Source organism: Haemorhous mexicanus, chromosome 12 (genome assembly GCF_027477595.1).
Source record: "Haemorhous mexicanus isolate bHaeMex1 chromosome 12, bHaeMex1.pri, whole genome shotgun sequence".
NCBI classification, from domain to species: Eukaryota; Metazoa; Chordata; class Aves; order Passeriformes; family Fringillidae; genus Haemorhous; species Haemorhous mexicanus.
The window spans coordinates 21,803,283-21,813,472 of record NC_082352.1 but is presented as its reverse complement, the minus strand read 5'-3'; the positions used below and the strand labels follow the sequence as shown (position 1 = coordinate 21,813,472).

The 10,190-nt window shown below is 67.4% G+C and overlaps 2 protein-coding genes across 2 annotated transcripts; one reads left to right on the top strand and one right to left on the bottom strand.

Annotated features, from left to right (window-relative positions):
- Positions 1–163: 163 nt before the first annotated feature.
- Positions 164–6,073, bottom strand: LOC132332889 (B-cadherin-like). The gene is made up of 15 exons (XM_059857585.1): positions 5,887–6,073; positions 3,959–4,149; positions 3,773–3,883; positions 3,523–3,678; positions 3,305–3,449; positions 3,017–3,192; positions 2,807–2,935; positions 2,544–2,729; positions 2,213–2,457; positions 1,988–2,130; positions 1,433–1,657; positions 1,108–1,326; positions 888–1,018; positions 667–810; positions 164–593 (listed from the first exon to the last, which is right to left on the bottom strand). The coding sequence occupies exons 1-15, from the start codon at positions 6,026–6,028 to the stop codon at positions 381–383; spliced, it is 2,556 nt and encodes an 851-aa protein (XP_059713568.1). The 5' UTR covers positions 6,029–6,073; the 3' UTR covers positions 164–380.
- Positions 6,074–7,197: 1,124 nt separating this feature from the next.
- LOC132332886 (cadherin-1-like) lies at positions 7,198–10,190 on the top strand. Its single transcript, XM_059857583.1, has 8 exons — positions 7,198–7,495; positions 7,587–7,742; positions 7,816–7,960; positions 8,036–8,211; positions 8,280–8,369; positions 9,403–9,545; positions 9,764–9,899; positions 10,033–10,190. The coding sequence occupies exons 1-8, from the start codon at positions 7,229–7,231 to the stop codon at positions 10,120–10,122; spliced, it is 1,203 nt and encodes a 400-aa protein (XP_059713566.1). The 5' UTR covers positions 7,198–7,228; the 3' UTR covers positions 10,123–10,190.

Genomic DNA, 10,190 nt, shown 5'->3' with positions numbered 1-10,190 from the left:
GGGACAGACACCCGAGGGGGGCATGGGCACTGCCCCTGCATGGGTGACACTGCAGCTGTTCCACACTGCCGTGGGCAAGGGGGAACAGGGCTGGGAAGGGGTCACTGCAGGGCTGGGGGCGGCGCCAATCTCCAGGGCACAAAGTGACACAGAGCCTGGAACATCTAAAAAAACCAAATCCTTTATTAAAACTGACCCAGCTCCCATCCCCTTGTCCGCAGCATCACACGCCATCATTCCATACCTTAAAAAATAGATAATAACCACAAAAACGCAGGCGAGGAGGTGAGGGGGCTGCGCTGGGGTGGGGGGCACGGCAGGGGGAACCCCCAAGGCACAAAAGCAGCAATAAGGCAGGGACAGCAGCGGGCTGGGGGTCCCTAATCGTCCTCCTCGCCGCCGCCATAGAGCTCGGCCAGCTTGCGGAAGCGGCCGCCCCAGTCGTTGAGGTAGTCGTAGTCCTGGTCGCCGTCGGAGGCGGAGGAGTTGAGGGAGCTGAGCGAGGTGGCCTCCGAGCCGCTGCCCTCGTAGTCGAACACCAGCAGCGAGTCGTAGGGGGGGGCCGTGGGGTCCGTGTCGGCCGCCTTCAGGTTCTGGGGGAGCAGAGGGGTCAGCACCCGTGTCCCCTGCGCTGTCACCCCCTGGGCTCTCCAGGTCAGGACTCACCTCGTCGATGAAGGTGCCAATGTCGTCAGGGTTGGCGGGGCGGGGCCGGTACTGGGGGGCTGGCAGGAGGGTGGGGGCCACGTCATTGCGGATCACCTCGGGCCGGGCGTCCAGCCCCTGGTGCAGCTGGCTCAGGTCATAGTTCTGGGGACACACACACATGGAGAGGGGCAGAGTCAGACAGCCAACGCTGTCACCAGGCCCCTGACCCCCACACCCACCTGGTCCTCCTCGCCGCCACCCTCCTCCCCGTAGTAGAAGATGTTGTCCCTTGTGTCATCTTCAGGCAGCAGCAGCGGCTCCTTCGTCACCTTCCTCCTCCTCATGAAGAGCAGCAGCAGCAGCACGATGACTGGGGGGAAGAGTGCCATCAGCAGGGACATGTGTCCCCCACCGTGTCCCGAGCTGGGCTATCCCCACAGCCCCAGGAGCCCCACTCACGTAGCAGGGCCAGTAGCGCGCCCAGGGTGGCGAGGACAAAGGGCAGGGCGGTGACAGGCTGGGACCTCTGGGGACAGCCCTGGGCCTGCCCCTCGCAGGCGCAGACCCGTGCGGTGACAATGGTCACTTGGGCTCTGCCCGGCTGGTCCAGCAGCCGCAGGTACACGCTGTAGGTGTCCGGCTCCAGCGGTGCCACCAGCTGCAGCGTCACTGTGTCACCTATGTGAGACTGGGGCTCACGGACAATGCACCAGCAATGCAGCCATGGCACAGCTGCCTCTGCCGAGGAGCCCCCATATCATGTTCAGCCCCCCTGCAATAATACCTGTGTCCCCCACCTCCACAGCCCAGCTGTCCCCCGAGCCGTGGGTGAGCTCGGCGCGGAAGGGGCCGGTGTTGGGGGGCAGGTCCCGGTCGGTGACGGTGAGGAGCTGGGGCTGGGGACTGCGCTGGCAGACAGTGATGTCCCGTGGCTCAGCCTCGGGGCCGTTGTCGTTCACATCAAGCAGGGTGAGGAGTAGCGTGCCCGTGCCCGTGGCCGGCGGAGAGCCTGGTGGGAACAATTGTGGAGGTGGGACCCCAAACCCAGGACTCTCATGGGGACATGGGTGACTGAGCAGGCATAGGGACAGGGGGAGCCTCAAAACCAAGACTTTCCCAGGGACAGAGACTCTCTGGGCAAGGGTGGGAACAGCGAGGAGTGATGCTGGAGAGGGCAGTCCGAAACCCAGGATCCTCAGGCAGCTGGGGTGCCCCGGGCAGGGGTGGGGCCAGGCAGCCCCCGCACTGCTCCATGCTGGAGCTGGGATGTGTTTCCCAGTGATGGCAGCACGTGCCCCTCACGCGGGAGGGGGAACAAGGGCCCTTTCATGTCCCTCACCATCATCCACGGCCAGCAGCACAGCCATGTAGGTGCTGTTCTTGACGAAGGGGGACTCGCGGTCCAGGTGGTCCCGTGCGGTCACCAGGCCATTCTCGGGGTGCACGGCCAGCCAGCCCGCCGGGTCGTGCCCCACCAGGTACCTGGGGGACACAGGGGAGCCGGTGCTGTGGCGAGGGGCAGCGGAGACTCCCCAAACCTCCACTCCAACCTGTCCCCGCTCACTTGATCCTCTGGCCCTGTGCCTTGTCAGGGTCCTGGGCTGTGCAGGCTGTGAGGGTCTGCCCCGGGGGCACATCCTCTGACACCGTGGCCAGCTGCACCGACGGCATGAACACCGGGGCCTCATTGACATCCTCCACAGTGACTGTCACCGTAGCAGTGGCCATCGGCAGCTTCACAATGAAGGGGACCTCGTTGGCCACTGCCACGTGGAGCACGAACTGCTGCTTGGCCTCATAGTCCAGACCCTGGGAGAGGGGGAGACACAGGCAGTGAGAGTGGGACAGGCAGGACATCACCTGGGCAGCACTGGGTGACAGGGGGTGACACAGACCTTGGCGGTGCGCAGGATGCCCTCGTTGGTGGCAGGGTCGGTGGTGATGGCAAAGGCACCCCCGTCGTTGCCACGCAGGATGGAGTAGACGGCTCGCCAGGCCGGCGTGCCGGGCTCGTCCAGGTCGGTGACAGCCAGCCGGGCCACCTCCCGCCCGGCCGCGTTCTCCGGCACGGCCGCCTCGTACTGCGGGTCAGGGGCACCGTCAGCACCCCGGCCCAGCGGGACCAGGGAGTCACACCCAGCAGGGGGGCCCACGTTACCGTTTTGGGGTCAAACTCGGGGGCGTTGTCATTGACATCAGCGATCTCGATGACAGCCAGCGCTGTGGTGGTCAGTCCCTCCCCATCCAGGTCAGCTGCCTGCACGGTCAGTGTGTACTCCCGCACGCGCTGTGGTGGACAGACGGACAGACACCGTGTCAGCCCCTGACCGGGGCTGGGACCCCTGCCCCACAGTGCTGCAGAGCCCACCTCCCGGTCAAGGCCGCTGGCAATCACGCTGAGGGTGCCAGTGGCCCGGTTGACAGTGAACATTTGGGGATGGGGCTCCCGTGGCTCCTGGCTGAGGATGGAGTAGGCGATGACACCGTTGTAGGTCTCCACTGCATCGTCCGCATCTGTGGCTGTCACCTGCATGATGGAGGTGCCTGGGGGTGTGGATGTGCAGGTGAGTGGGATGCTAGGGGGCACAATGCTGGGGCTGTGCCCCAGGAACATGGCTGGTGGGATGCAGAGCTTCCCCAAGGCATGGGGTCCTACCTGGCAGAGCTCCCTCTGGCACAGAGCCCCTGAACACCTCCTGCGTGAACTGGGGCTTGTTGTCATTCTGGTCTGTCACCGTCACGATGATCTCCATCGGCTCCTCCACTGGCTTCCCGTTCTCGGACACGGCGTGGGAGAAGAGCTGTGGGGTGGGGTGTGAGTGGGAGGCTTGGCAGAGCACCCAACACCCCTGGTGTCCCCAGGCAGGGACCTACATGGTACTTGTCGATGTGCTCACGGTCCAGCGGCTGCGTCACTTTCATCCAGCCCGACTCCTTCTCAATGGTGAAGATGCCCTCGGGGGGGGCATCTGCTCCCTGCCCTGTGATGCTGTAGAAGATCTTGGTGTCTCTGTCCCGGTTGGATTTGATCTGGGAGGAGACACAGACCAAGGAGATGGGGTCAGGATCCCCCAGCACCCAGCTCCATGCCCAAAGCCCCTGCCCAGACTGACCAGCGTCATACCTGAACCAGCTTTTTGGGGAAGGGGCCTCTCTCATTTTCAGGAACCTTGATGGGGGGGATCACCCAGTCCCTCTTCTGCCTCCTGAGAGCAGCTCGAGCCCTGGGCAGCTCCTGTGGGGTGAGGGGTGAGTGAGGGCACAGCCGGCTGGGGGAGCAGGGGGTGGGGGATATGCGGTGCAGCGTTACCTGGGGCCTGCTCTCTGTGGGAATTGGGGCAGGGTCTGGCTGGCCAGCGGCAGACCGGGGAGAACCAGCATCTTGGGGGGACACGGCGAGCGCCCTGCCCACCCCCGGCAGCCGCACGGGGCCCCCGTCCTCCCGCACCCCGACATCGGGCTCCTCCGTCCTGTATGGCCCCGCGCAGCCTCCGGAGCTCCCTGCGAGGGTGAGGGGTCAGGGGGATGGGGGGGACCTCTCCCCCGACACCCCCGAGCCGCAACCACCAGCGCCAGGAGCCTGCGATCCCCCAGCGTCCCGAGGCGGAGTGAGGCAGGGGACGGCAGAAGAGGGGGAGAGGGCACCAGGAGCGAGGCAGGGAACGCCGGGCGCCGTACGGGAGCGCAGTGGAAGTTTCGGTGGAAGTTTCGGCTTTGTTTCACAGATGATGGGAAATTCCTGGGCGGGCAGAGCCCTGCCCCAGCCCCCTCCCGGTGTGTCACCCCCTCGGGGCTCCCAACCCCCTGTGGCCAGATCATTGGGCACTGAATCTCCCTCCCCCGCCTCCCATGCTGCATCCCTCGCGCTGGACACAGCCCCGGCTCCGCACCCCCCGGGGGAAGGATTACAGGATTAGCGGAGCTGAGCCAGCTCCGGGCGGCCGAGCGGCCCCGGGCGGGGCTGGGGGGGCTGCGGAAGGCGTGGAATGGGGCAGGGAGAGCGGTGCCCCACGGCTGCTCCACACCGGAGGGACCGAGCCCGAGGGCGACGGTGCGGCCATGTGGGGAGCAGCAACCGTGCCCCGAGGGCAGCACCGGGGCCCCTCCCAGTCGCGATAGCCGCGATAAGGGACTTTAATGGGGCTGGAGGGGCGTCAGTCACCCGGCAAGCGGGACACGAGGAGCCCGGGGAAGCCCCCAACCCCCGTCATGGGGTGCCCCCAGCCCCGCTCCCCAGCTGTGGCGCAGGTTGCTGTTCCCTCCGAAGGGCCAGGCGGCACAGGGGGTACCCCACCCCGTCCTCGGGGGTCCCTCCGTGGAGGGCCCACAGGGCACCGTGCCCGCTGGGTGCCGAGGAGCCGCACGGTCGCTGCCGGGGCCGTGAGCTACCCACGAAGGGGGTCGCGGTGGCATGGCCAGACCCCCCTGTGCCCACAGCAGGGGCCTGGCAGCGCCCACCTCCAATCCTGGCAGGCTTAGCTGATGGAAAAGGGATGTGAAACGGGATGTGGTGTCCACAGCAGACAGAGGTCGAGGCCCCTCCCTGGCACTTACCGCCAAGGAGAGCTTTTAGTGCTCCCGCGGCCATTAGACGAGCGCTGGCTCCGGCCGCGTTCCCGGGCAGCCCCAGTCCCCCGGGAGCCGCCGAGCGAAGAGGGCAACGGGCCCGGGCCGAGCGTCGGCAGCGGGCCAAGAGCTGGCAGAAGCAACACCCTGCCCAGCCTCGGGCCAGCCAGAGCCCGCATCCCACGGCCGGAGAAGGGGGGCCCTGGGGCACCCAGCCCCAGTGCCAGCCCGGCGCCGGCCGCCCACCCTGCGGGGACCCAGCCCTGCTCGCAGCGGGCGCCCCACGGCTGGGCCAAAGGCGTTGGCATCAGCCGCCACCAGCCCAGGGAGACCAGACGGGCACCGCCAGCACCGCGGGGCACAGCCAGCCCCACGGCCGAGCCCCACAGCCCGGGGGAAGCACTGCCCTAGTCCACAGGAGCGCAGGCAGCCCCATGGCGCAGCCCCTCACCCGGGGACCCCCGCCAGCCCCACAGCCGGGCACCGCGAGGTCCTCCCGAAATGCAACGGCCCCACAACCGGAGGCAAAGGGATCCTGATCCCGGCAGTGAGGGAGGCCCTGCCGCCCCGCCAGTGCTCAGAGCCCTGATCCCGGTCCCGATCTCGGCCCCAGCCCTTCCCCGAGGTGTTCCGGGGGTCCCGGTGCCGCCGCGCCCCGACGGTGCGAGTTACCTGGGGCGGGGAGCGGCCCGCGGCGCAGCCCCGGGAGGACGCACGGCGGGGCCGGGGAGAGGGCGGCCGCCGGCAGGAGCGGGGAGAGGAGGAGGAGGATGAAGATGGAGAGCGGGCAGAGCCCGGAGCGCGGCCCCCGCATGGCCCGTCCGTTGTTGCTGCCGCCGCCGCCGCTCCGGTCGCCGCCCGCCGCGTCCCGCCCCGTCCCGCCCCGCAACGCCCCAGGTGAGGCGGCGGCCGCGCAGGTACCGCCCCGCCCCGGAGAGCGGCCCCAGCACGCCCCAGGCATCCCCCCGCAATGCCCTGGACCCCTCCATTACCCCCGGCACCCTCCTACCGGGGGTTCACCCCCTACAACACTCCCGGCAATCCCCGTTACACCGCGGTGCTCCTCTGGAAACCTCCGGCAACCCCCGATACAACACCCCGACACCATCCGGGCATCCCCGGTATTCCCCTGGAAGCCCACGGCAATCCCAGCACCCCATGTTACCTCCCAGTCACCCACCCGTCAAGATCCAGGCACAGCCCGGTACCCCTCGAGCACCGGCCCGTACTGGAACCTTCAATACCCTCCGGGCACACCCGGCACCCGTCTGAAATCCTCCCGTCAATCCGCAGTACCCCCCGGGAACCCTGGGGCACCGCCTGCCAGCCTCTTGGAACGCCCTGGCAACTCTCGGCAATCCGCGATACCTCCCCGGTCACCCCCGGTTACCCTTCGGGCACCTTCCCGCTCTGCACCCATCGGCAGCGCCTTGGAACCCCCTGGCACCTCCCGGTAGGGCCCGGCAATGCTCGGGCACCGCCCGCTCCCCGCCGGGCACGGCCGGTCCCTCAGTGCCGCCCCCCGGTGCCCGACCCCTCAGCGCAGCCCGGTGGACACGCCCGGACATCCCGGTATTTCCAGGCGCCTCCGTGGTCTCGCCATTCGTCCCTGCCGGTGTTCCCGTGGCGCCTCCCACCACCGCCCCAGCAGGAACAGCCCCCTCCCCCTTCCTCCGTGCCACCCCTGGTGCCTCCTCCTCCTTTGCCGCCCATGGGTGCGCTGGAACTCTCACGGGGGGGGGGGGGGGGGGAAACCTGTGTGTGCCCCCCCAGCCCCACTGCAGGGGGGGTTCCCATGGCCACCGAGGGACAGCTCCGGGGGCCTCCTGGACTCCATCGTCCCCCCAGCCTGGAGCAGCATCTCCTGTGCTGGGTCCCCGCATAGGGCGCCCCCAGACCCCCCCGGGGCTGGCAGCCATGCAAAGCCGGTTCAGCTTTCCTGGCCAAGGTCACTGACGCAACTCGGAGGGTTCCCAGCAGGCACCTGGGGGGAGCAGCCAGTGCAGCTGCAGCCATGGCGCCCTGCAGCTTCACCCTCCTCCTCCTCCTGCTGGTGGGACCCTCACAGTGGGGCCGGGGGTGCTGCATGGCCATCCCCCGGGAGGCTCCGGGCAGAGCCGTGTCCCAGCGTGGCCCCGCAGCCCCGCTGTCCATCCCACAGGACACGCTGATCTTCCCGGAGCACGGACACGGCCTCCGGCGGCAGAAGAGGGACTGGGTCATCCCCCCCATCAACTGCCCTGAGAACGAGCGGGGGCCCTTCCCCAAGAAGCTGGTGCAGGTAGGTGTCCCCACAGGGACCAGGCAGGGTCCAGAGGGATCCCTGGGGAACTGGGACACGTCTCACCCTCCTCTTCCTGCCTCGCTGCCAGATCAAATCCAACAAGGACAAGGAGACCAAGGTTTTCTACAGCATCACGGGGCAGGGAGCGGACACCATCCCCGTGGGTGTCTTCATCATCGAGCGGGAGACGGGGTGGCTGGAGGTGACAAAACCCCTGGACCGGGAGGAGAAGGATAAATACCTGGTGAGTGAGGGGGCATCTGTGGCAGGATGGGACAGTCCTGGGCACTGCACACACACTGACTGTGCCCTTGCAGCTCTACTCCCACGCCGTGTCGGCCAACGGGCAGCCCGTGGAAGACCCCATGGAGATCATCATCACCGTCACGGACCAGAACGACAACCGGCCCGTCTTCACCCAGGCAGTATTCCACGGTTCTGTGCTGGAGGGAGCTAAGCCAGGTGGGACCACTGCCACCAGCTGGCAGGCAGCACTGGAGGGATGTGTGACAGGCCAGGAATAACCACCTGCTCCAGGCACATCGGTGCTGAGGGTGCTGGCCACCGACGCAGACGACGCCGTGAACTCCAGCAATGGCATTGTGAGCTATTCCATCCTGAGCCAGGTGCCAGAGAAGCCCCAGCCTGGGATGTTCACCATCAACAGCAGCTCTGGGCTGGTCTCTGTGGCCATGGCATGGCTGGTGGCAGAGGTGAGCCCCAGACTCAGCCCCCACTGAGCTCATCCCCCACTCGTGTGTCACACAGCCTCTTGCCACAGGTGGTCCCTGAATACACCCTGGAGATCCAGGCTGCTGACTCGGGGGGACACGGGCTGCGAGCCACTGCCACCGCCCACATCAGGGTGCAGGTGAGAGGCTGAGCCCCCCGGTGCCCCTGCGGTGCAGAGGGCAGGGCCAGGGTGTGGTGAGGCTGGTGCTGGCTCCTGACAGCCGCACGTGTCCGGCCGCAGCAGCACCGATGTGCTCCGGGTGCTTTCCATGGTGGGAGGCGAGACTGGGATGGCAGCTGTGCTGTGGCTCCTCCCGGCCCAGTGCCCCAACTTCCCACCAGGCTCTGGGCCACTAGCCCCAGGGCCACAGCGCTGCCGGAGCGTGGGTGCCAGCGGGGCTCCTGGGAAGCTGCCCGTGCCAGCTCAGCCCAGCCGGGGAGGAGCACCCAGTTCTGTGGGAGCCCCGTGCCAGGATAGCGGCATCCAGCCACGCCAGCTCCACGGGGAGAGGCTGTGGCGCCAGCAAGGGAGGCCAGGGATGGCGTTTTGTGTGGGGTCACCAGCCACAGGTCCCTGGCCGATGAGTGGGACACAGGAGAGCCAGGTAAGCTCGACAGGGTTCCTCTGCAGCACCCCCACGTCAGCCGGTGCTGGGCTGGCAGCAGGAGCTGGTCTGGCTCCAGGGAGGCTGCCTGGTCCTGCCGGCTGCTGGGGCGCAGCCCCAAACCGTGCTCCCACCCAAGCCTGGGAGCTCCAGGAGAAGAAGGGGCCTGGCTGCCCTCAGCCGTGCTGACCTTGGCGCCAGGCAGCTCCAGAGAGCTGGGCAGGGTCAATGTCCACCCACACGTGACACTGTGGGCAGGGATGGGGCTGCTGGGACAGGGCTGCTTCCTCGTCGGGTCCAGGCTGGCTGCTGTGCTGTGCCGAGGCCCACCAGGACGGGCAGGTGAGCAGGGAGCACGGTGCTGCCATGAGCCCAGAGCCCTGCATCCTGGTGGGAACCAGCTGGCACCCACGTGGTGCCTGGGGCTGAGCACCGTGGCGTGGGAAGGACGTGGGTTTCCACATCCCAGCTCTGGGGAAGAGTGAAGTGCAGGGGCTTGGCTGCAGCACAAGATGGCAGATGGTGCTGCCAGGACAGGTTCCAGCCCTGTTCCCCCCTCTGCCACAGGCTGACGGCATGTCTGAGGTGGGAAAGGGCACCCTGACCACCCACGTGCTGAACACGGCCACGGGGCTGCCAGCAGCTGGCATTGCTGTCCGCCTGGCCCAGCTGCAGGAGCCAGGACTGCAGTGGATGGAGCTGGCACAGAGGTAGGAGAGCTGGTGGCACCAGAGTGGAGCAGGGACACTGCTGCCGGGGCTCTGTCAGCTTGGCCAAAGGCTCCTGGCACAACTGGCTGCCCAGCCTTCACCTGGGGTTTGTTTGCTGGTGGCAGGGCTGGTGCTTGGGGGTATGGCCAGGGCAGGTTCTGGGGGTGGGGCAGGGCTGTGTTTTGGGGTACAGCAGGACTGCCTTGCTCCGGTTTCAGGCACACGGATGCGGACGGGCGCTGCCAGCCCCTTCTGGCACCAGGACAGGCCAAGGCTGGCACCTACAAGCTGCACTTTGAGACAGCTGAGTACTGGCAGGGACTGGGGCACACCAGCTTCTACCCCTTTGTGGAGGTACGGAGAGTGGGGACACTGGGACAGGTGACACAGCATGTCTGAGGGCTGGGGCCAGGCTCAAGGGGCTGCACTCCCCTGGGCCTCACTATGGGAGGGGGATTCTCACTGCTGTCTCCTCACTCTTCCTCAGGTTGTCTTCATCATCACCGACCCGGCACAGAAGCTCCACGTCCCACTGCTGATCAGCCCCTACTCCTACACAACGTACCGGGGCAGTTAGAGGGGCACAGCCTTCCCCTGGGGATGCAGGAATGATACCATCGAGGCCATTAAAAACTCCAAACAGCA